The sequence below is a fragment of the Xylaria bambusicola genome (genome assembly GCF_022495145.1).
Source record: "Xylaria bambusicola strain CBS 139988 unplaced genomic scaffold F5B22scaffold_32, whole genome shotgun sequence".
NCBI classification, from domain to species: Eukaryota; Fungi; Ascomycota; class Sordariomycetes; order Xylariales; family Xylariaceae; genus Xylaria; species Xylaria bambusicola.
The window spans coordinates 281,755-303,211 of NW_025953585.1; the positions used below are offsets into that span (position 1 = coordinate 281,755).

Here is a 21,457-nt window from a genome sequence, read left to right on the forward strand (position 1 = left end):
TGTTTAGTTTATTGGGTTAGTAATTTATTATAAATTAATATATTAATAATTGCTATGCCCAACGTACCTATTATTTATTTAGGACTTTAACTATTGTAAAATATAATAGGTTTTAATAGTTAAAGTAGATTTTAATTTAATATTAAATACCTTTTAAATATTAATACTATTGGTTAAATCTATCTATTATTATAAATAGCTTTTTATTATATATTTTATAATTTATTTCCGTTAGTATTAACTTCCGGAAATAAAATGTAATAGGGTAAAGTTTACTATTATTATCCTTTTATAATAATATAGCTCTAAGGGTAAAGTTAAAGGCGTTAGTTTTAATGTAAGCTACTTTAAAGGGGTTAAAATGGATAAATATAGGAGCTATAGTAAATTAATATTTAAGTTTAAGGAAAGCTTTATTTATAGCTTCTATTTACTTTTATTATTATTAATTTATTTTATTTATATCCGTTAATAGTTTTATAATTAATAAAAACTTTTTAATAAATTTTTAATAAAAGTTTATAAATTTAATAAATTGTTATAACTTATACAAGGTGGTTAATACTTCCTATTTAGTAATATAGTTAATTTTGTTTTAAGCTATTAAAATGCTATTAATATTGATGATATATTTGAGGAATTTAACTTTGTATATGTACCATTTGTATTTTTAGGGTACCACTGTTAAATTATGCTTGCTAAGGCGTTGTAATACTTCCTTGACTATTTTGTCGTGTTCTTCCTTTATTTCCGCATAGATTAAAAGGTTGTTAAGGTATATAAGTAGCCTTATATTAATAAGGTCCTAAAAGATATAATTTATTATAAATTAAAACGTTATAGGGGTATTAATAAGTTTTATAAGTATTATTATATATTTAAAAAGTTTATATTTATAGCGGAATGTTGTTTTTTATTTATAACCCTTTTTAATTTTAATTAAGTAAAATTTAAATTTTAAGTTAATTTTAGTAAACTATTTAACCTTTTAAAATCTGGCTTAAAGTTTTACAATAAGGGAAATAGGATACTTTACCAGTATTATAATAGTATTAAGGCTTTAATAATTTACAATAGGGCGTAATGGATTATTTAGGTTTTTCTTTTCTATAAATATAAGGGGTGCCCCATATAATACGGTAGATTTCTAAATACGATTAATTTTAAGCATTTCATTTAACTATAGTTTAAACATGTCTAATTTACAATCGTTTATAGTATAAAGGGGTTCTTAAGGGGGAGTTTTCCTATTTATAAAATTAATTGTATAATTTTAAGGTTAGTAGTTAAGCAATCGTTATACTACTACTTTAATTATAATTAAAAGGAACTCTTTAAATTCTTTAAGGATTTATTCCATTACTACTTTAGCAGCTACCTGGAATATAGTCGTTATAACCTTAATAATCCCTAGGTTAAAAATAGCTTAACTAATATAATTTTTATAACAATATTTAAATATAAATATAATTTTTCCTATATCTTTAAAAAAATAAGTAAATTAATATTCCTTTATCTACTATTAGGGTAAAATAATATTACAATCCTTATTAAAGGTGCTTAATTTAAAACTAAGCCTTATAAAGTGGTCTTTTTAATATTAAAAAATAATCTATTTTATATAATACTATTTTATTTTTTATATATATATTGTATTAAAAGCTAATATAGATTTAAAGCATGCTCTTTTAATAAAGGGCAGCCTTTATTATTTAACCTTTAAAAAGGACATTATAGGAATAATACTACCTATATCTAAAAGTACCTTAATTAAATATTCCTAATTATTATATAATAAGGTTATAGGGATAATAGGCCTATAACCCATTTTAAGCTCTAAACTAGCCTTTTTTTAAACTGGTTTAAGAAGTTCATCTTTTATTCATTTAATTATATTAATGTAGGAAAAGTTACCTTTTTAAAAGCTTAAATTCCTATACGGTACTTTATAAGGCCTAACTAAAAATCTAAATTTAATTCTTTTATTTTTATATATTATATAAAATTAATTACCTTTATAATAATAGCATTAATCTTAGCTTATTTTACTATAAATAGTAATCCTATATTATTATTAAGCTTTCTTTTAATAAAAAAGGTTTTTTTAAGGGCTAAAGGAAGCTTTTTTCCCTTAATGTCCTTTTTAATATAATAGGTAAGGGTATAATAATTACTTTTCCTATATTACTAGCAATTAATTTTATTTTACTTTCGTTTATTAATAGTAGTTTAATTAATCCCTTTTAATATAGTTATAGTATTAAGCTAATAATTATTTTTAAAATTAACCTTAGGCTTATTTAGTTTTTTATTAATAGGTTTCCTTTCCTTATCCTTTTTTAAGGATTAGCTTAGGCTTAAGTTGGAGTGATTTTTTTTACTTTAGTTTTAATAGCTCAACTTTAATTATTCCTTTATTAAATTAGGCATGCTTTTTAAAGATAGCCCAAAGTGTACTAATATATTTTTATAGGTAACGTTAGCTTTTTAAATTATATTAAGAAATTTGCTATTATCCTTAAGGATATAGCTTTAATTATAATAAACTATCTTTATAAGTTTAAATAGTAAGCGTTTAATAATAAAGGTTTAAAATGTAAAGCTAGACTACTTTATTAAATTATTCCGGTTAAGGATTTTAATAAAGAATTAAATAATATTGCTGGAGTACTTTACCTTTATAAGGGCATTAATATTTTAATACATTATTAAAGGATCTTTAAATTAAGCTTTTAAAGCTATTTAATAAGCTGCCTAAATATTAATAACATTAATATAGCAGATTTACTTTTAATAAAATTAATACTATTATAAAGCTTTATTTATTATAAGGGAATTAATTTAATTAATATAGTATTTATTAAAGGAAAAACTTTCCATATATATAAATATATAATCCTTAACTTTAACTTACTATAAAAAAAACTTAAAGGTATCCTTTTTATTATAGGTATAAAGCTTATTAAGTTAAATAGGATTAAATATTATAATTATAGGACTAATATTTTTAAGTATAGTTGAAAAGGCATATATTAATTTATTAGTAAAAGGGTTAAAGGGATTATTATTATTTAAATTTCCTCCAAGTCCTTTATTAGGATTTTGAAGTAGCCTTTAAGGTGGTCCTTTAGGCAGACTATAGGAGGGTTATCCTTTAAAGGGGTTATCGTCGTTATTAGAGCTATTAGGGTTTCCTTTTGGGTTACCTCTAGGTAGCGGGGCAACTCCAGCGAAGATTCCTGGTAAAATTTTCGTTACTACATATTGTACTTAAAAGGCTTAGGTAACTAATCGGGCTTTTACTACCTATAATACTTTATTATTAATTTATTATTATAGAATAGCTTTTAATAATAAATATTTTATAGCAGGATAGTTAATAAAGTTAATTATAATACTACGCTTTTTTAGCTTATTAATAATTTAATTTATATTAAATATAATTTATTTATCCAATTATTCTTAGATTTTTTAAATTACTACTTAAGTATAAATTTATAACTTATTAATTTAGTTAAAGTTTATAATAAAGCAGTTTATAAATTGATTAATTTATCCTTTAATTATAGTAGCTTAATTATTTATAACCCTTTAGGTCTTTTAATAGTTGGCTTTTTATTTAATAAGTTTACTTTAAAAAGTTTAAAGGGCTTAATAGTGGTAATCTACTACCTTTTTAAGCTGGCTAATAGTATTAGCTTAAGATTAAGCATCCTATATAATATATATAATAATTCCCTATATGTTTTAAAAGAAGATAATACTTCCTTATATAATTTTTTATTAAAAATATTCTATTTACTTTTAGGTTATTTATATATTTATTTTATATAAGTTAATTAAAATATTATATATATTATAAATGGTAATATATACATTTTAAAATGCTTTTCTTTATTTGGAAGGCATTCTTTACTTATATTTTTATAAGGATTAGGCTGCTTAAAAGGTTTTATTTATATAATTATAGATATTTATAACTTATTATAGGGGATTTTGGATTATTATATTTATATATTCCATTTTTATATCCCTAATATTATTATAAATAGTTAGGTTATAAAAGGTAAGTTCTATAGCTTTAAATATTAATTTAGGGGCTATAATAGGAGGATTTTATTATAAAGTTAATTAATTAATAGATTTAAATAAATCTTTTAAAAAAGGTAATCCTTTAAAAAAAGGGGATATAACTTAATTAAAATAAACAAGTTTAAGTATAATAAGTAATAATAAAAAGAATATAGCTTATTTAGGGGTAAAAGTTAAACTTTGGTTAAGGTTAGCGGAATATTTATTTAATGCTTTTATACGTTTTAGTTTTACTTATAAGTTGTTAAGGGGTAGAATATCCTTAGTTTTAGGCTTTAGGGTTTAATAAGGTAATAAAGGTAGGTAATTTAGCTATTACTTATCTTTAGGACAATTTTTATATAATAAGGGGGATTTTAAAGAGTTAAAGTTTAAACTATCCTTATTAAAATAGTAAAAGTTAAAGTTAAAGTCCTATAATTAAGGTACATCCACGATTTTATAGAAGTTTAAAGCTTTAGGTTAATAAAGTTATTAGCTATTTCCTACTCTTTAAATAGGAATATTAGGATTATAGCGTATAATATTTAGATTATTAGATATAAAGTATAAATTATTTTAAAATACCTCTATTTAATAAAGGTAGGGGAAATATCTTATTAAAGTAATCCTATATTTATAGGGACTTAGGCTTAAAATAATACTATATATATATAGGGATTTATTAAAGCTTATCTATTAAGCAAAGGTTTAAGCTATATTGGAGTATCCTAAAGGGGAATAATAAATTATTTATAATAAGAGCTTTTATAAAGGGTTTAAAACTTAGTTATATTTATTAATAATTTATTAAGGGTCTTTAAGGCCTTGATCTCTCTCTTTCTCTTTTTTGGAATGGGAGATTCCTTAATTATTTATGCTTATTTAAGCCTTATATAATTTATAACTTCCTTTTATCAATTAGGCATTTATACCTTAACTATTAATCTTCTTACAGCTAACAGATTATCCTTATCCAATCGCTTATAGCTTTACTTTCCTTTAGGGGTAGTATCGGTTATCTTCGGTCCTGGAGTTTTGGCCATGTAATAATATATCTATCGCAAGGTTGTACAACTATTACAAGACTGGAAGATAATAAAAAAAACCTTTCCTATATAGAGCTTGGTAGGAAAGCCCTTGTATAAAAGAAAACAACATTAACCTGTCGTGCGCTGCGATCTTGATGATACCACTCATTTCTGATTCCTTTTCATAGGCGATCTAGAAATCGTTGGTGCGGTTCATGTGGTAAAGCCTAATACACATTAATCACATAAAACTTGGAATTTTGGAGTTTTAGAATGCAAGATAACAATCATCACTCATTTGCTAATCTACATACATTAGGAGATCTTGGAACTCCATACGTTCCGAAAGAAGAGAAAGAAAAAAAGGGAAAAACACAAATGCGCCTCACCCGGGCATACAGACCTGACTAAACAATGGACAACGAGAGTGAGGCTAATGAACTAATACCAAGAAATATTAGCCGCAGTCGTAGCGAAACCCTCAGACAAATCCATGAGAGTTGGGCAGTATTCTCCAGCTTTTCAGCGTGTATGATACAGCAATTTTATATGAACTTGACTGTTACTTTATCCTTATTGATTTACGTATTTCGAGATGCTGTTGGACTAAGAACTGAAGCTTGAAATAATCAGTTATATGCCAAGCTGGAAGAATGATTAGCGAATTAATCATGTCCGGTATACTACTAACAGTCTGTTAGAAGTGGGTATAACATGTGCCATAAATAGGTCATCTTACCAACTGCATAATGAGTACTCTCTTGGCGGCAGGCGCCATCATCAGGTGTCCTCGTGAAGAAGATAGGAACATTCATAACTGCATTTATCTTTAATTACGCGTTAACTACTCTTCACCACCCCCCGAGCAAACTGAGTGCGTTCGATAATCGCTAACGGAAGATATCATACTGATCATCGTGATCATGTCTGACTACAATACCGAGATTTTCAAAGCCAATCTCAGCGATAGGAATGAGGTACGTTACGAGTACTTCCATTGCTCCGATGATGGACTAAATCACGTTTTAGATACCACAACGCATGTGGACATATGATCCTCACAGCTGTCTGAGGCCAAATACAGAATTCGACCTCCCAATCATATGCCAAGTTCACTATCCCAATATAGGACAACGATTTTCCTCCCAGGGAGTTGAATTCGACACCTTTCAAGTAAGTCTGACCTTTTTTCCGGCGGCGGGGATGAGGCATTCAGGCAGGGCTATTCCGACCAGTTCGTAGCTGAAATCTCTCAACATAGAAATGCTGCCCGAACACAAACTCCCCCCATCAAATAAACCAATGGGTTCAAATAAACACTTGTGAACTGCTAGTTTGTTTCACAGACAACGAGACGCTGGCAAAGGGCTTCGACCAGTGTATCTATGAAACAGCGGAAACCAAGAAGGAAATGATAAACAACACGACGAGCAACACCAACGGGTCCTATTATGGCGATCACTCCTTTTATAGCGGAAGATGCGAATGGATTGATTTTGACAATCTCAAGAAAGGAATCCGCAATGTTGAAGATCTCGATAGTTCCGCTCCAGCAAAAGGGCTATTACTACGGTTATTGCTAACGACAACTCTGATGGCGGTATTACTGGGACCTGCGATTGGATAAGGAACGTCAACACCTGGAATACTTTTAGCCTGCGTGTATAGCTTCGCTGGAATGTCAATCATTGAATTATGCCATTATTTCTCATATAATCTGAGGTTTTTGTGCCAGCATGGCTAGGTGTGTGTGAGAATGGCAACCATGATGATACTATATGATAATTGTTGTTGGACAAAGGCCCTGAAGCGTTTGTGGCTAGGCCGGCGCTATATATCGCGAGTCTCCTTGTCGTAGTTCAAGGATCGTAACAAGAGTTTAACACGCGTCTGCGCGTATCTAGCCTTTGCCTGTCGTATGGTCTTGCCATGCGTCACGTGATCAAACACGCTTAGAAAGGTGAGCTCGGAGTTATTTTCTCCAATTTGGATGCTATGGTCGTTGTAGATCAGATCAACATATTGATAGTAACTGCACCACCGAACTTCAGCGCAGAGGAAAGCTCATATATATCATTTCCAGGACCTGATTTATACTTAGGCAGGGTGCGTGGTCGAAGTGATAGACGAATTGAGCCACAAGTGGCTGATGAGGTCATATATTGTTAATAGCTAAACTAACGATAGCTGCCTTGATCAAAACTTTTACCAATTAAATAATAAAGATGAATTATATAATGATCTCATTTTGAACAAAATTTTTTATTTTTAGTCTAATGCTTGAATATATCTATACTATGAATGGTTGTACTATGAAGTAGCTGCTCATCGATCATATATAATCTAGTCTTATACAAGTAGCCTTCATTGCCTCCTAGCATGAAGATATCTATCCATGTGAAGGGCCATTTATGAATGTTGAACAGGGGAACATGCTATACATCTTAATACATACACTATCCGATCGCTGTTATTTAAAGACATAGACCCTCTTCTCAAAACATTGGAGGATCCTGTTGTTGTTCTTGTTTATGTGCAGTTCCCCAGTCATCTTTCAGGGCCCCCGTTGATTCCGCGGCCGAGTTATTTGACTTAGATGGTATGACAGGGTTTAAGGCGGCGGGGTTCTCTCTTGGTATTGTTTGCAAAGGCGTTGTTGTTCTGTAATCGTTGGAAAATTCATTGTACTGGGCCTCGAAGCTCGTTTGGAGAACACCAGGCAAGTTATACTTCATGTTGGCGTGAAGGTAGGATCTGAGCCTCCTTGTGCCCACATTATAATAAAACCCATAGTTATACATGACGCGCTGCTGCCTATCTTGGGTGAGGTGGCTGAAGATAAGCGCTCTGGTCGAATCTTTTATAGCCTCAAGCCGCTCTTCAAGGTGTTCATAGGGGCCGTCATAAGACCGTGTAGAGACCGTAGTGCTGTTAAAGAAAGATATCAATGTTGGTATGCTTAACCTCTTCCAATTGCCGTTTTCCTCCAACGGGCCAATCAGGGCCTTGTCAGGTATGTTTCGGAATAACTGAATCGCGACATCTTCTATCGTCAAGTTGGCGTCCCATACGTCCAGGAGGCTAAGCGCTCGGCGTGTAGCGAAACGTTGCTTCTCATACGTAGGAGTGCCGAGGAAAGTAGGAGACATGATAGGTTCGACATCAATGCTATGTCCAGTCTTGGCCTCGATAGCGGCAGCCTTGAGAGCTGCGTCAAGGTTTTGCACTCGCTCTTCGAGATCACCAAATCTCCTTTCGATAGAGACGAGCATTGCTATCCGCGCATACAGCCTTTCAGATTCCGTCAATGTTCGTTTGCTTAACTTGGTGTTATCTTCAGGAGAGATAACAGCATCGGTCTCTCCAGATGCTGACGCGAGCTGTTCCGATGTATCGGAGAGCACCGAGGGCAATAATGATTCATCCTGTGCCTCAAGCTGCGCAGCCATGTGACTCATTACTGCCTGTAATGATGTTGCCGCCGTAGCATATTTCTTTTCAGTTTCACCAAATATTTCACTGAAAGGTAGCCAGCAGATGTTGATGATTTGGTGCAGACTCTGCAAGAGTCTCTGAACCACTGCTACCGTATGGGCACTAATGGCCCATGTAAGATATGTCTTGAAATTCTCGAAATTGTCCACTATGCCAGTGAGCAATTTCCGCGCGCTGGAGAAGTCGGCCGTGGCCAGGCAACCCCTGAGAAGTTCATGCAACGTATGAACTGGGAGCGACGCACCATGTCGAAGGCAAGCCACAAAAGTCATGCATGCAATCCCAACATCTTCGTGATACAGCCATCCCTTAATGAGATGATTGAAAGTAGCATTCGTCCTTTTTGCTCCTGCTTTCCATCGTTTTCGAGATGACCGATCTCTCTTCATTTCGTACATCTCGTCACATACAGTGGCAAGATGCAGCCCGTCCTCCCTCCCTCCTCTCATCTTTTGTACAGCTTCACGGAATCCTTCTTTCCCACCAGGTCCTCGGTAATGACTTAGTAAGCAAATGAGGGTTTGGTCTGTAGCAGGCCATGCTGTTTCGTCTAGGTAAGAATCAATAACAGCTTGAGCAAGATCGGGGCGTTGCATCCGGTTGAAGCCGACGATTAGGGTGTTGTAAGTATGAATAGTGGGTGGCACGCCAACTGTCAGAAGATTATAAGATATCCTGCCCACAGTTTCTCGCGGTGTGACTGCTTGGTGGAAGATGCGACGTATTGACCTATTCAGACAACCTCGTATGTGCCAGGTATAATCGGGATCTACAGTGGGAAATTGGTAGCCAGGAAAGTCCTGCTCGCGTCTGAGAATCTCGAGCTCCGCGAAGATGTTATCTTCGGCCTGGTTAGTGGGCTGCGCCTCATCTTGCGCCCGACGACTTGAGGGTACCCGAGTCAGCCTGAGTAAATTGCCGACAAGACGGAGAACGGTTGTAGTTGTAGCTGCCAAGGACTGGTGGCTCAGAGGCTCCCGAAGCTTGATAGAGGGATTGAACTCTTCGATAACTATGGCAGCTTCGACATTAACCCAGTCCACCTGCTTTTCCAACCATGATTGGCGGGCAACGGGTCGAAAGGTAAGGTTGCAGAGAGACTTGAGCTCCTCGAGAAGAGGACGAACGGACTTATCACCCTTCCAAGGCTGCAGACAACCCGACAACTCGCTGGAAAGCGTCCCCGCTGGAACTGTCCCAAGCGTCGCAGCGTGTTCCTCATCAGTTGTTTCCTGACCAGGGCAGACATTTAATTGCGTTAGTGCGGCTCTCGCGCGGCTCAATTCTCCGTCCAGCTGTTCTCGTCGTTGGTTTTTGCGGTGGGCGTCGATGAAAGTTGCGGTGCCCAAGATGGTAGTATAGCAGGCGGTAAAAAGATCGGCACCGGTAACTCTCCTCCTCGAGGCGGCGGTAGTTGTACGTCTCGTCAAGGCGTTCGTCGAGTGTAGGCAGATCCGACAGCGACAGGCGGACTGCGCTTGAGCAGCACGGGACCACAAGGTTTGCATAATTCGGGCATATCGTCGGGGCTGCCAACAGGGCCGATTGACCATGTGAGGCGGGTATCTCGATCAATTGACCATGTTGAACGGGTGGAAGGTTGAATAGAGTGTTCGAGCGTGGAGTATCGGCAACAGAGAGAGCATCACGATACCTAAGAGATGTTTGTGAGCCCGCGCAATTAAGTTCCTTAGTCCCGGGCGATGGGTTGTGATGATGATCCGATCGACCCACACTTGCCGGAGGTTAAGTACAGTAGGTACCTACAGGCAGACTACAGGCTACAGTACTCCCCTAGCACAGCTCCTTAGGGCTGCCAGCCTGCCACCCAGCTGCTTTCGGCCGGCTATTTACAGGTGCCTGGGGCACTTATCAAGTGCCTACCTAAATGAGCATGTCGCTGATGAAGCCGTTGGCATAGTTAACTGCCTGAGAGCTCCCCATCGTTCAACGCAAACGCAATTTCTTCTTCACTCTTGTAGCTTACTTACACAACAGTCAGCTGTTGGTTACTACGCTAAAGTCGCAATGTATGCGTTGACTTTGACAGCTGAGTTGAATGGGTATGTTCAAATCCCACCGGCGCATCTGTGATAAAATAGCTCTGCCCTCTAATAAGCAATCGCAATGACAGAGTGACCAACCTGCGGCCAAAGGATACCGACGCGAGCCCGTTCTGGTATACCTTTATGGTACAATGCACATCCTGTCGGGAGACGCATGGCAATGCAGTCTCAGTCAGTCGATTTGTAGGTTATCACTGAAATTATACCTATATCTCCTCCCGGGGGTTCATCATACTTACCATAATCCCTGCAGGAGGAGAATGAGTTGAGCGGTAGTCGAGGCGAGGCCAACTTTGTATGGAGGTGTAAGAACTGCAAGGTTTGTGTCAACCTCTTTTTTGTAATTTTCCGTATTCCCTCGCTAATCTAAAATGGATTTCAAAGAGAGAATCGTCTTGTTCCATCAAGATGGCTCCAAAGCCATACGAACAGACAGAGCCCCCTAAGCAACAGACAGTGATAGAGTTTGACTGCAGGGGTCTAGAATTTACGGCTTTCTCGCCCGAGGTAAGTCTTTGAGAACCCACGCCCTATCTATACGTCTACAAAGTACTGATTTGAAAAATCAATTTCAGGGTGAGTGGTTGGCAGATGGTATTGATTCTGGAACCAAGTTTGAAGGCATAGAGTTCCAAGACGGCGAGTGGTTCGATTATGATGAAAAGGCCAACGATGAGGTTAGCATCAAGGACCTAAAGTGGGATATCAAGAGGGCATGATGAGGCGTCTTAAATTTATATCATGGCAAGGCCTAACTATACAACAACCAGGCCGAGGGAAGTCTAACGTAGGTATGAATGTGTTCTCTTCTTGACAAATGAGGTCGATGCCGTTGCACTTCCCCGCCTCACATTATGCCCACCAAGGCCAGTGCATATTCAGCATCAGCGAGTTATCTAAGAACCCAGAATATACCCTGTCACTTAGATATTTGTCCGGATGAGTTCGAAGAAGCGACCTCATGCATTTGACTGTAGATTTAATGAACTAGGACTATTATATCTAAATTTAAACCGTACGCCTTGGCTCGAAGTCGGCATATCAAAGTTAATACACAATACAACAACACCGCAAGCTGCTGGCATAGTGGGGCACGGTACCCAGGAAGCTATCTGGCCAATCAAATGCCAGACTCAACCCTACCAGTTTAGAGCTTTTAGGTCAAGTTCCATCCTTCTCTCACATTCATCTCTTCAGCCTCGACCGCTTCTAGCTAACACGCGCCGCAAACCTCACGTTCACCAAGCGCGACAAGGTCATAAAATCGCCCACAATGAGTGTGAGAACCTGTCCACCATGTCCGAATTCACCAGCCCCAGCTAACCCTTTAATCACAGTTTATGCCCGTTAACCCGAAGCCTATGCTTCAAGAGCTGTACGTCGCCCGCCTCCTTTCCATTCCTCCAGCCAGCTTCGCCGATACGAAAAAGAAGACATTCGCCAGGTTACCACAACTAACAATTACGTATAGAGTCAACAAGGACATCGTGGTGCGGCTCAAGTGGGGCGAGACCGAGTACAAGGGCCGCCTGGTGTCTATCGACGGCTACTTCAACATCCAGCTGACCAACGCACAAGAGTACATCGACCAGAAGTTCACGAGCGACCTGGGGCAGATTCTCATCCGATGCAACAACGTCCTGTGGATCAAGCAGGCCGATAAAGGGGATGTGCAGATGGAGGGCTAGGGGATTCCTACACGGTTAATATATCTATTTTCCAATGCTTAAAAAAAGAGGGCGAATCACGCAAAACTTTGATCAACACGCAAATGAGACATGGGCTTCGAGGATGGAACTAGGTGCACTTTCTTAGTATGGAATGGTTGGGGAGAGAGAGGTTATGAAAGCGGTAAAGATACCCCGAGAGCAATCATGGTGCGAAAAAAAAAAACGAAACGAAACAAAAGGGCAAAATTAGGATCAAAAAGTGTGAAAACGCGTATATGGACAGGCCTGATTCCGAATCGATATTGGAGATGGGCGAAGAAGGGAAAACATTTGCTACAAGCGGAATGTCATCAATTCGCCAATCTACCCACAGGAAGAATGTGAAGATAGGAGAATAGGATTAGGACAAAGGCTGTCTTGACTCTCCGGTTTCTTCTGAGCAGGGGACGGAGGGGACGGGCAAAATCAGCGTAGAGACAGGGTAGGTAGATACCTAGCCAGCATGATACTACCGGCTGTCTCCCGTTTCACCGAAATCTTGACCTATCTCAGCTTATTCGCCAGCCTTAGACATTCAAGAGAGCCCGAGCCAACCAACAGCTATGATCCATAGTATATATCCCATTGTTTTTGACCGGCCCCGTCTGAAGAAGAAGGGGGCTTCGCATTCGCAAAGTTTCCAGCTCCCCTTTTAACACTGTCTACGCGCTATGTGCATTCATATTCGTGACTCATGCCTTTTTGAATAGCTCTCTCTCTTTTTTTTCTTTTTTCCCCCTCTTTTAAACCCGTTTTACATCTCAAATCCTCATTACATCAAGCACGCCACCTTCCGACTACTGCAGAAATCAGACCCCGCGACCTTGACCCTCTCCGTCTCCGAAACCCACCGGAACGCCTCGACCATCCACTCGTACCATACCTTGGTGTCGTCCGTCTGGCGCCACATCGTGACCTCGAGTTCGGAGTCAGAAGGGAAGTATAGGGGTTGCTGGGGAGGAATGGAGCATTAGTAATTCGGTTTAGGAATATGGTGCCACGAGATGCAGTAAAGTGAGTTGTTTATATGGACGGCAGAGCAGTCACAAGTAGAAAGAGAGGGGGCGGAGGGGAAAATAGAATGCCAACTCACCTTCAAAGGGAAAAAGATAGGAAACCAAGATACCATGTCCTTGCTCTTACGATCGATTGCCTCAGGCAACGTGCTCAGCTCCACCATAGGCCTATCACCGTTGTTATCCTTCTCCTCCTCGACCTGAGATTCGTACAGCACTGCCTCGAAGTACCCCGCAAGCCCGTGGATCACACCGCGCGAGCGACACACGAAGGTAAGGTGGCACTCGCGCGCGTTATGGTCGTTTGCGCCGACGCCGCCCGCCATACTTCCTCCGCCTCCGCCCACTACGCCTCCGGAGCGTCGCGCGGCGACGGCGTCCATGGTGCTCTGCGGTAGCGGGTGCGCGAACTCCCACGCCTGCTGGAAGCGCGCGTGGTCGGGTACGCCGCGGGCCGCGACGAAGTCGAGCGCGAACAAGCGCACGACCCATGGCGTGTCGAAGGCGTTGGCGCCGTCGGCACCGCCTTGCTCGGACCGGCTCTTGATGTCGGCGTAGAGACGCGGCGTCGAGATGGGGCTGACGTGCGCCGTGTACGAGCTCGGGATCGAGATGCCGTGGTCCGGCGCGAGGACGTGCTGGATGCCGTCTAGACATTCAGGCGACAGCTCGTTGTCGCCGAAGGAGCCCAGGAGCTCAGAGACGAGGATGTCGACTTTGCCGTGTGTAGCTTCTGCCGAGGACGATGAGGTCAAGGGGCCTTTCCAGGCTCGCATGTCTGTCTTGACTACCGTCACACGCCCGTTCCATACTGTTTTGTTCTGCCGGAGCAGGTATACGTATGCGTTTGGGTTCTTCTCGACCGCCCAGACTTTGACTGGGACGCCGGTGGTCTCGCTTGCACGGAGGGCCCGCGTCACGAGCGGCCCACGGCCGGAGCCTGCTACTGCGATTACCACGCCGTCTGGGGAGGACGTGGGTTTCTTGAGCTCGGACCATTCCCTCAGCGCTTCTTCAATCGCCAGCTCGTATTGGTTGTACTTGACTGGATCCCCCTCGAAGACCTCATACGTGATGCTCTCCAGGTTGTCCGAGAGAGGCTGTAGAGGGGATTGCAGCCAGTCTTGGAAGTTAGTCAGGGTGTTCAGCTCGAGCTCTGAGTATGGCTCTTGGTGCCTCTCGAGGTGGCGGAAGTACGCGAGATATTCGTTATGTCCCTGTATCCTGCGCTCGCCCTTGGAGGACTGTGTTGCTGCATCCGATAGAGTCGGGAATTCAGATGCTGATGAGGTATCCATTCCATGTTCCGCTGCAGGATCGTCGTAAAGCTCAGGCCCTACATCGCATAGAAGGAAGTAGGGGGCGTGCTTGAGGCGCATGTAAGTATGGATCAGCTCTTGATGCGGCCGACCGAGAGAGGGATGGCCAGCCTTGTTTGTCTGGAATGTGGAAGGACTGTATGTTAAGTATTGGATTGGCTCGGAGAACCATCTCATCTGTAACTCCTTGGGTGGTAGCGCCCGAGGTACTCTCAGGGCTTAGAAAAAGGGGGTCGAGTCAGTTACCAACTATATTTGGGAGCAAGGAGAATAAATGCATCGATTTATGCGCAGAACAGTTGTGCAAATCCCAAATCAGACTCCCTAATGGAACACTTACCGACGAAAAGTCTAGCATCGTACTCGCATGCTGTGCGTATCACATGCCACGAGTCCCAAGTAGTAAAGATATCAATGTCCTCGGCGGGTTGCGGTTTTCCTTGGGATTGCTTTAGAATGGATAGTTGGGCAACCTTTTCCTCTAGGCCAGGTTCGCGGTACATGGGCAAGTGAATAATGAGATGGACACGACTGCCGATCAAAAGAGCCTCTTGTATAGCTCTAGCATATTGAGCGATACCTCGGCCATTGCCGGCCTGTATGCTATCCTGCCGAGGGCCCGGGATGATGATGCTGCGCACACCACAGAAGTTGGCATAATCGACCTCGAGGTTGAGCACCTGTCTTGATATGCTGGCAATAACGTGATCTGGAGAGCACAGATCAAGCCAAGGGCTAGCATAACCAACGAAACCACTCGTGTACACTTCTGGGAAGAGGTTAGTGTCCTCGGGAGTCAAGGACGTCACAATGGGGTCTACGCGTGACCCGGGCTTTTGCTGGCCATTAGCTTGGGACAAAGTGTCGTCGACAAGCTTCAGTATGCGCTCGTGGAAGTGAGTGTTCGTAATAGGTGTGGTGACAAAGCGGAACTGTGGCTCTGTCAGATGGCCTGCAGGGATGGAGACAGTGAAGGGAGAGAGAGCACTTACACCGGTGTTGAGGACTTGGCCGTATTGCAGATTGGTGAGGGTTTCAACGCGGGTCGAGTCATGTTGACCAATATGAAATGCCGGGCGAATGTCGTCGGCACCGTTGTCGCTGTCTCGACTAGAATACTCTTGCGCCATGGTGACTGATGTCCGCCTACACCTGAGATAAACTAAATAAATATAAATAATCAAAGATAACCATGAATATTCCCAATTGAATTATCACGGTTCTGGAACTGTGGTGCAGGGCTTGGCAAACGAACGAGGTGCTCAGACAAAAAGACCCTGGAAGAGTCGTCGTTAAAGAGCGGAGATACTGGCTAGTCACAGGACATGGACAGGACTTGTAGCGAAAACCAGCAGAAGTTTTAAAATGGTATCTCACAAAAAGAGATGGAGATGGAAAGTTACAAGGGATATATCCTGGCCGCAGCCTATTTCACCACTGAAAATCATATGAATGGAGGTGGTTTATCTGCATTGGTAGAAGGGTAAAAAAAATATTTATTTTAGTTAAGATGCTACCCCAAGCGATCCTGCCTGCCCGTCGACCTACATTCCCATGCACTCACGCTTCCGAATCCAACTATTCCTTAGCTTAGGCTGACTAGCTACAGCCAAGAAATCAGCATTCTACTTATTTCAATACGAAGTGAATTTCTAATTTTCCAGCTGCTCCTCAAATATCTGCAGGCGAAGCTCCAGATATCTACCTACTGAACCACATGTGCAGGGACTGGCCGTGGTGGGGTAGGTAAGTTTTCGGGAGGAAGATACAGGGGGGGGGGGGGGGGGGGTAGAGGGGTTTAGGGCTACCCCACGCAGCTTGTGCCTTGCACTTAAGTAATCTGCCTGAAAGTAGGTACCTATACAAGGTATACAAGTACTAGGTATCTTTGCCCCTCATTTGAGGTCCCTGGTGCCATACTATGTAAGCAAGTTGGTATATGTACTAGGTATACATGTACAGTACCTATATACCTAACATATCCTAACATATCTCGGGTGCCTCGCATTCCAAAATAAAATCACTTCATCCAATCTCACCATTGCCCAAAATGAACCGGCGCATGGTATGAAAAACATGCAGTTGCCCCCTGGTTCGCAATTCAGCTGACCGACTGTCTCCTAGCTCACAAAAGACGACGAGGCGACCGCCGGTGACGAGGTCCAAGTTCGCCGCGAAGACCAAGATAAGATCAACAAGTTCAGTCGCCTCCACCAACGGGAGCTGAACTTCGAGGAAGAGCTCAAAGCAAAGAATGTACGGACGCCAGCCACCGAACTATGACCATGACCATGACCGTACCCAACCCAGCATAGCGAGTAACGACCGAAGGCTAACCGACCGCTCGAACACATAGAAAGAGAAAGAAGAGCTTGACGATGTAACACTAGAGCTTGAGTTAGCCGACGAAGATGAATTGGTGCCGTGAGTGCATGCGCCCGAGCCCAGCCACTCGTCATCTGTTGGTGTTATTGTCTAGGCATAGCTAATAGTTTCACCGTTCGCCAACGTCTAGATACAAGATTGGCGATGCCTTCTTCCACATACCCTTATCACAAGCTCAAGAGATGCTCGCCTCGTCGACATCGCGGATAGACGACGAGGTTTCGGAGCTGGAGGACAAGATAGGGTCCACGAAAGAGGAAATGCAGCAGCTCAAGGTTGAATTGTATGCTCGCTTCGGAAGAAGCATCAACCTCGAGACCTAGACACGACCATCGACATGAACGAACGAATGGCACACTAGAAATTTATATCGGTGACGACGATATCGGCGACTCAAGTCAAATGGAACAATTGAGGGATAGGGCTCATGTTTTGCAGCCATAAACACGGGCAAAATATGGCAGCAGGAGATTCCAGCATCACCAGTGTGTAGTGCCAAATATGCTACATAATGGCAACTCAGGCTTGGCATCGGTATCAGATGAATAAGGGGCTGTTGTGGACATCGAGAACAGGATACGCCCCAACCAATGAGTTAATGGTACCCTGTTCTTACTTGGTTGCCCAACAGATACAGCGAGGTGTATTAAGTGGTAATTGCATGGATTACCTAGATAATTACCTAGATAGGTATGATCTCAACCATGTGACGCAGGATTATAAAGATATATGCAAAAAAGATAGATAATATTAAAAGCCCCCAGCCTTTGAACTGTTATGTATTGTATATTGATGGAGCTGTCTCGAAGGTGTGACAACAGACGTTGATAGGTATTTGCTTCCATGTTCGAAGTAGCCGCAACCTTTATAGCATAAATCTCATCCTGCTTTGCTTTTCATAGATGCATAATATTAGAAACAAGGAAAGGACTCATGACAACTTGCTCACAACAGAAGAAGCACCAAATCTCCCCAGCATTTGGTTTCAATTATAGTAAGGCGGGGCTGGCCAAGCATCTTATGAATGCATATGGCGGTGGCTGCGTGCGCAAAGCCGGCGGGACGGACCGGAGAGTGACTGACTTTTCGACAGCATCAATGAGCAGAGTTAGATTAAGCTTCTTTGCCCTGTCGATATCTCGATTCGAGGTTTTTTTTACGAATTGAAGTCATGCAACGAATGAACATGGTGCTGTATCCAGATTTGTGAGAGTGTACAACTTCTTCAGGTCATTACGCTAGATATTCCAAGTAGATAGACGCTAGAACTCTGCTAGAAGGAATAGAAGGATTGTGATTAGTTAAGATTGACGTTTCAGATCTGCAAGGTACCAAACATAACCAACCCTATTCTGCCCTATGCAATCTCACCATCGGCAAACTACCTAGCAGAATTGGTCCTGAACTAAGGATCCTGGAAGACAATGACATGCCGATGATGTCATAGCATGAACAGCCCTACCAAATATCCTGCCAAAAATCTTGTCTATTTCCAACTTGTCATGTTAGTCTCATATGGCATTACCCTACAAAAACGTATCAAAGCCAGCGTCGCATTCTGTTTCCGTCACTCTCCACTTCACCCAAGCTACCTAATAGAAGGCCTTCCATCAACCAAATCTCGACCCAAACTGCCCATTGCGCTTCAGGGGGTTTAATAACAGACGGTAGGAACTTCACAGGCATAACGCCATCTAATTCGTCGCTCTCAAGAACCCATTGGACGAAATTGGGTGAAATCGGCGCAATCAGTGTCGAACCAAATATCCATCGTCAGCTTGAGCCAAGTAGGCAGTTTGAGTTGTCGTAGCTCCCATTTTGCTGTCGTCATAAGTCCAAGGGCTCGGTGGTGGTGCGCGGGTTGGGATTCGCTTTCTTTGTCATTCGCAACCCTACCTTTATCGTACATACTACTTCATTACGCGATCCCTATATGAAATAAGCGGCAATGGCTCTACGACAACTATTGCCAATCAGCCTCTTTGCAGCCCAGGTCATCGGTGCTGCGCATCCTCTCATCACCCCAGCGCCGAGCTTAGAGGACCGCGATCAAGCTCTTGCACGACGGGATTTTGATCCCGCCAGTTATCTCGATAGCGTCTTCAGTGGACTAGGAAGCGATGTCTCGAGCTTCATCGCATCAGGCGTCCCCCAATTCTTCCAGAATCTCCCAGTTGGTGACCGCGTAGAAGAGGAACTTGGAATTGACGACGACGACCTCAAAGCTACGCCAACTCAGGTTCTCAACGTCCCCGGGTACGCGAATTGGACCGATGATGGGTGGAACGTCCGAATACACGGAAACGTCTACAAACAGCCCAATATCAGTCAAGAGAAGCTCGACGACCTAGCCAACATTTTCCTCATCGGTGTGGATATCGATGAACTCCCGGAGGATCAGCAAAGGAACGCCCGCAACTTGACGGCTTCGATATTTGTCGTGCAGCAGGACAACGTGAGCGTCACCGTCAACTTCCAAAATGATGTGGAGGTTCACCCGGACGAGAGTGGCGGTGTCATTAATGCCAAGGGGGGTGCGCAGACCATCGATCTGCCGTACAACACGACATTCGAAGGAGATTTCGACGCGTGGTTGACGCTCCGAAATACAACGGGATCTGGTGGTGGCCACTTGATTGCTGGAAACGCCACTGATCGGATTCAAGCGCTCAATGTGGTATGTATACTCCCAACCCCCTTTCTTTTATTTCTTACATTAGCTCCTCCTTTTTTGAATTTATTTTCTCAACAACGAGTACTTCAACTAACGACCATATTAGTACACGAATGGCACAGACTCTGGCAATGCCACTGCCTACCTGGTTCCCCCAACCGGGTTCACTATTGTCTCAGATATAGACGACATCCTTCGCGTCACTAAGATCTACGATCCTAAAGAGGGTCTTCTGAACTCTTTCGCGCGGCCCTTCACGCCCTGGGAGAACATGCCCGAGATCTACGCCAACTGGTCAGCGACAATTAACAATTTCCACTTCCACTACCTCACGACGACACCCGAGCAGGCCACACGCAACTACATGGATTTCATCTACAAGACGTACCCGCTCGGCTCCTTCGACACGCGGCCGCTCAACTTCTCGGACGTCTCGGCGACTCTCGCGATCCGCCGGGCCCTGCTCGACAAGATCTTCCAGACGTTCCCGCAGCGCAAATTCGTGCTCATGGGGGACACCACTAACTCGGACGTCATGAAGGATTACCCGCAGCTCGTGAAGGACTACCCGGGCCAGGTCCAGTGCATCTTCCTGCGCAACACCACCGCCACGGACCCCACGGACCTCTTCCCCTACGACACCTCGGGCTTCGAGGACGTCGACGAGAAGCAGTACATGTTCTTCGTGCACCCCGACGATCTGCGGGATGTGGACATCGTAGGCGGCAACTGCCGGAACCCTGCCGTCGTCCAGAATGTCACCTTCGGATACCAGGGCCGCGGCTTCGGCAACGAGCCTGACTCTGCGGGCAGTGCGATTGAGTGGACGTGGAGTGTGCTTTGTGCCGGACTTCTTGTGGCGCTGGGTCAGTGGGTGTTGTAATGGGGAGAGAGTTGGTTGTTTTGTATATGAAGATATGAGATTATGGTTATGAAATTACTTTGGTAAAACCTATGTCCTTTGTAATACCGTTAGTGAGTATGAATATTATTCATTAAATTTTGAAAAGACGACGTAGGAGTTGAAGTCTAGGTTTATACGTGCTGTGAAAACAGAGGCCTTACCTCGGCTTCACCAGCATTTGTTCTCTCTTAAGATATGAGGTGTGTGATTTTGACGAACAAGTTCATTCTTCATTGCATCTGATGTATGAGTGTGTTCTGACCGTCAATTGTGGCTCTTATCTCTGCGGAGGAGTATTCACTTGCATGCGGATAGATATATGAGATCACGGATCTCATTACAGCCTCGCCGCTTTGCTCTCGCTCTATCACGCACTCGTTACCTACACAACACCCATAGGCTCTTCGGTCTAGTAACGAGAGCGGTCTGATATAATAGAAATTGACACCAAAATCTAAGAGCAGTATCTCTTAAATTTCCTCGTTTGGAACGAGTCTCATCTTGCACTGCATTTTTGGCCTCGCTCGGCCGGATTCGATGAGCGGCCCAATGCTACATATGAGGTAGCGAGCTTACCGAGGTTGCAGTCCAAATTCCAAGAATAGCACTGCAATGCCAGTCCCTCTCGGCAACATTGAGGCTCGTAACACAACTGCTAGGGCGAGTTGATATGCTGCTATTCGTTGTTTCGAACACATGGCTTCGGCTTAAATCACTGAGCTTGCCGAGGTGACATTTGCACTGCATTTTTAGCCTCGCTCGGCTGCTTATAATGCGTAATCCTTTG

General features: G+C 42.2%; 7 protein-coding genes across 7 annotated transcripts; 5 read left to right on the plus strand and 2 right to left on the minus strand.

Moving 5' to 3' along the window:
• The first annotated feature begins 5,906 nt into the window (after window positions 1-5,906).
• F5B22DRAFT_613655 (uncharacterized protein) lies at window positions 5,907-7,062 on the plus strand. Its single transcript, XM_047975421.1, has 3 exons — window positions 5,907-6,079; window positions 6,132-6,275; window positions 6,364-7,062. Exons 1-3 carry the CDS (start codon window positions 6,026-6,028, stop codon window positions 6,727-6,729), a joined length of 564 nt encoding a protein of 187 aa, XP_047829186.1. The 5' UTR covers window positions 5,907-6,025; the 3' UTR covers window positions 6,730-7,062.
• Window positions 7,063-7,345: 283 nt separating this feature from the next.
• F5B22DRAFT_613658 (uncharacterized protein) lies at window positions 7,346-10,332 on the minus strand. The gene has a single exon (XM_047975422.1). The coding sequence runs from the start codon at window positions 10,148-10,150 to the stop codon at window positions 7,598-7,600; it is 2,553 nt and encodes an 850-aa protein (XP_047829187.1). The 5' UTR covers window positions 10,151-10,332; the 3' UTR covers window positions 7,346-7,597.
• Window positions 10,333-10,360: 28 nt separating this feature from the next.
• On the plus strand, window positions 10,361-11,733 carry F5B22DRAFT_613660 (uncharacterized protein). Its single transcript, XM_047975423.1, has 5 exons — window positions 10,361-10,660; window positions 10,732-10,846; window positions 10,917-10,982; window positions 11,048-11,170; window positions 11,239-11,733. Exons 1-5 carry the CDS (start codon window positions 10,626-10,628, stop codon window positions 11,380-11,382), a joined length of 483 nt encoding a protein of 160 aa, XP_047829188.1. The 5' UTR covers window positions 10,361-10,625; the 3' UTR covers window positions 11,383-11,733.
• A 203-nt stretch (window positions 11,734-11,936) lies between these two features.
• Window positions 11,937-12,351, plus strand: F5B22DRAFT_637491 (small nuclear ribonucleoprotein F; the record flags this gene model as incomplete). Its single annotated transcript, XM_047977446.1, has 3 exons — window positions 11,937-11,942; window positions 12,001-12,038; window positions 12,135-12,351. 3 exons carry the CDS (start codon window positions 11,937-11,939, stop codon window positions 12,349-12,351), a joined length of 261 nt encoding a protein of 86 aa, XP_047829189.1.
• A 793-nt stretch (window positions 12,352-13,144) lies between these two features.
• On the minus strand, window positions 13,145-15,837 carry F5B22DRAFT_637492 (methyltransferase-like protein; the record flags this gene model as incomplete). The annotated part of the gene is made up of 4 exons (XM_047977447.1): window positions 13,145-13,324; window positions 13,406-14,925; window positions 15,048-15,639; window positions 15,700-15,837. 4 exons carry the CDS (start codon window positions 15,835-15,837, stop codon window positions 13,145-13,147), a joined length of 2,430 nt encoding a protein of 809 aa, XP_047829190.1.
• An 852-nt stretch (window positions 15,838-16,689) lies between these two features.
• F5B22DRAFT_613678 (Prefoldin subunit-domain-containing protein) lies at window positions 16,690-17,980 on the plus strand. Its single transcript, XM_047975424.1, has 4 exons — window positions 16,690-16,772; window positions 16,832-16,963; window positions 17,064-17,131; window positions 17,223-17,980. Exons 1-4 carry the CDS (start codon window positions 16,758-16,760, stop codon window positions 17,413-17,415), a joined length of 408 nt encoding a protein of 135 aa, XP_047829191.1. The 5' UTR covers window positions 16,690-16,757; the 3' UTR covers window positions 17,416-17,980.
• Window positions 17,981-19,040: 1,060 nt separating this feature from the next.
• On the plus strand, window positions 19,041-20,649 carry F5B22DRAFT_648255 (uncharacterized protein; the record flags this gene model as incomplete). Its single annotated transcript, XM_047978995.1, has 2 exons — window positions 19,041-19,769; window positions 19,873-20,649. 2 exons carry the CDS (start codon window positions 19,041-19,043, stop codon window positions 20,647-20,649), a joined length of 1,506 nt encoding a protein of 501 aa, XP_047829192.1.
• Window positions 20,650-21,457: the final 808 nt, after the last annotated feature.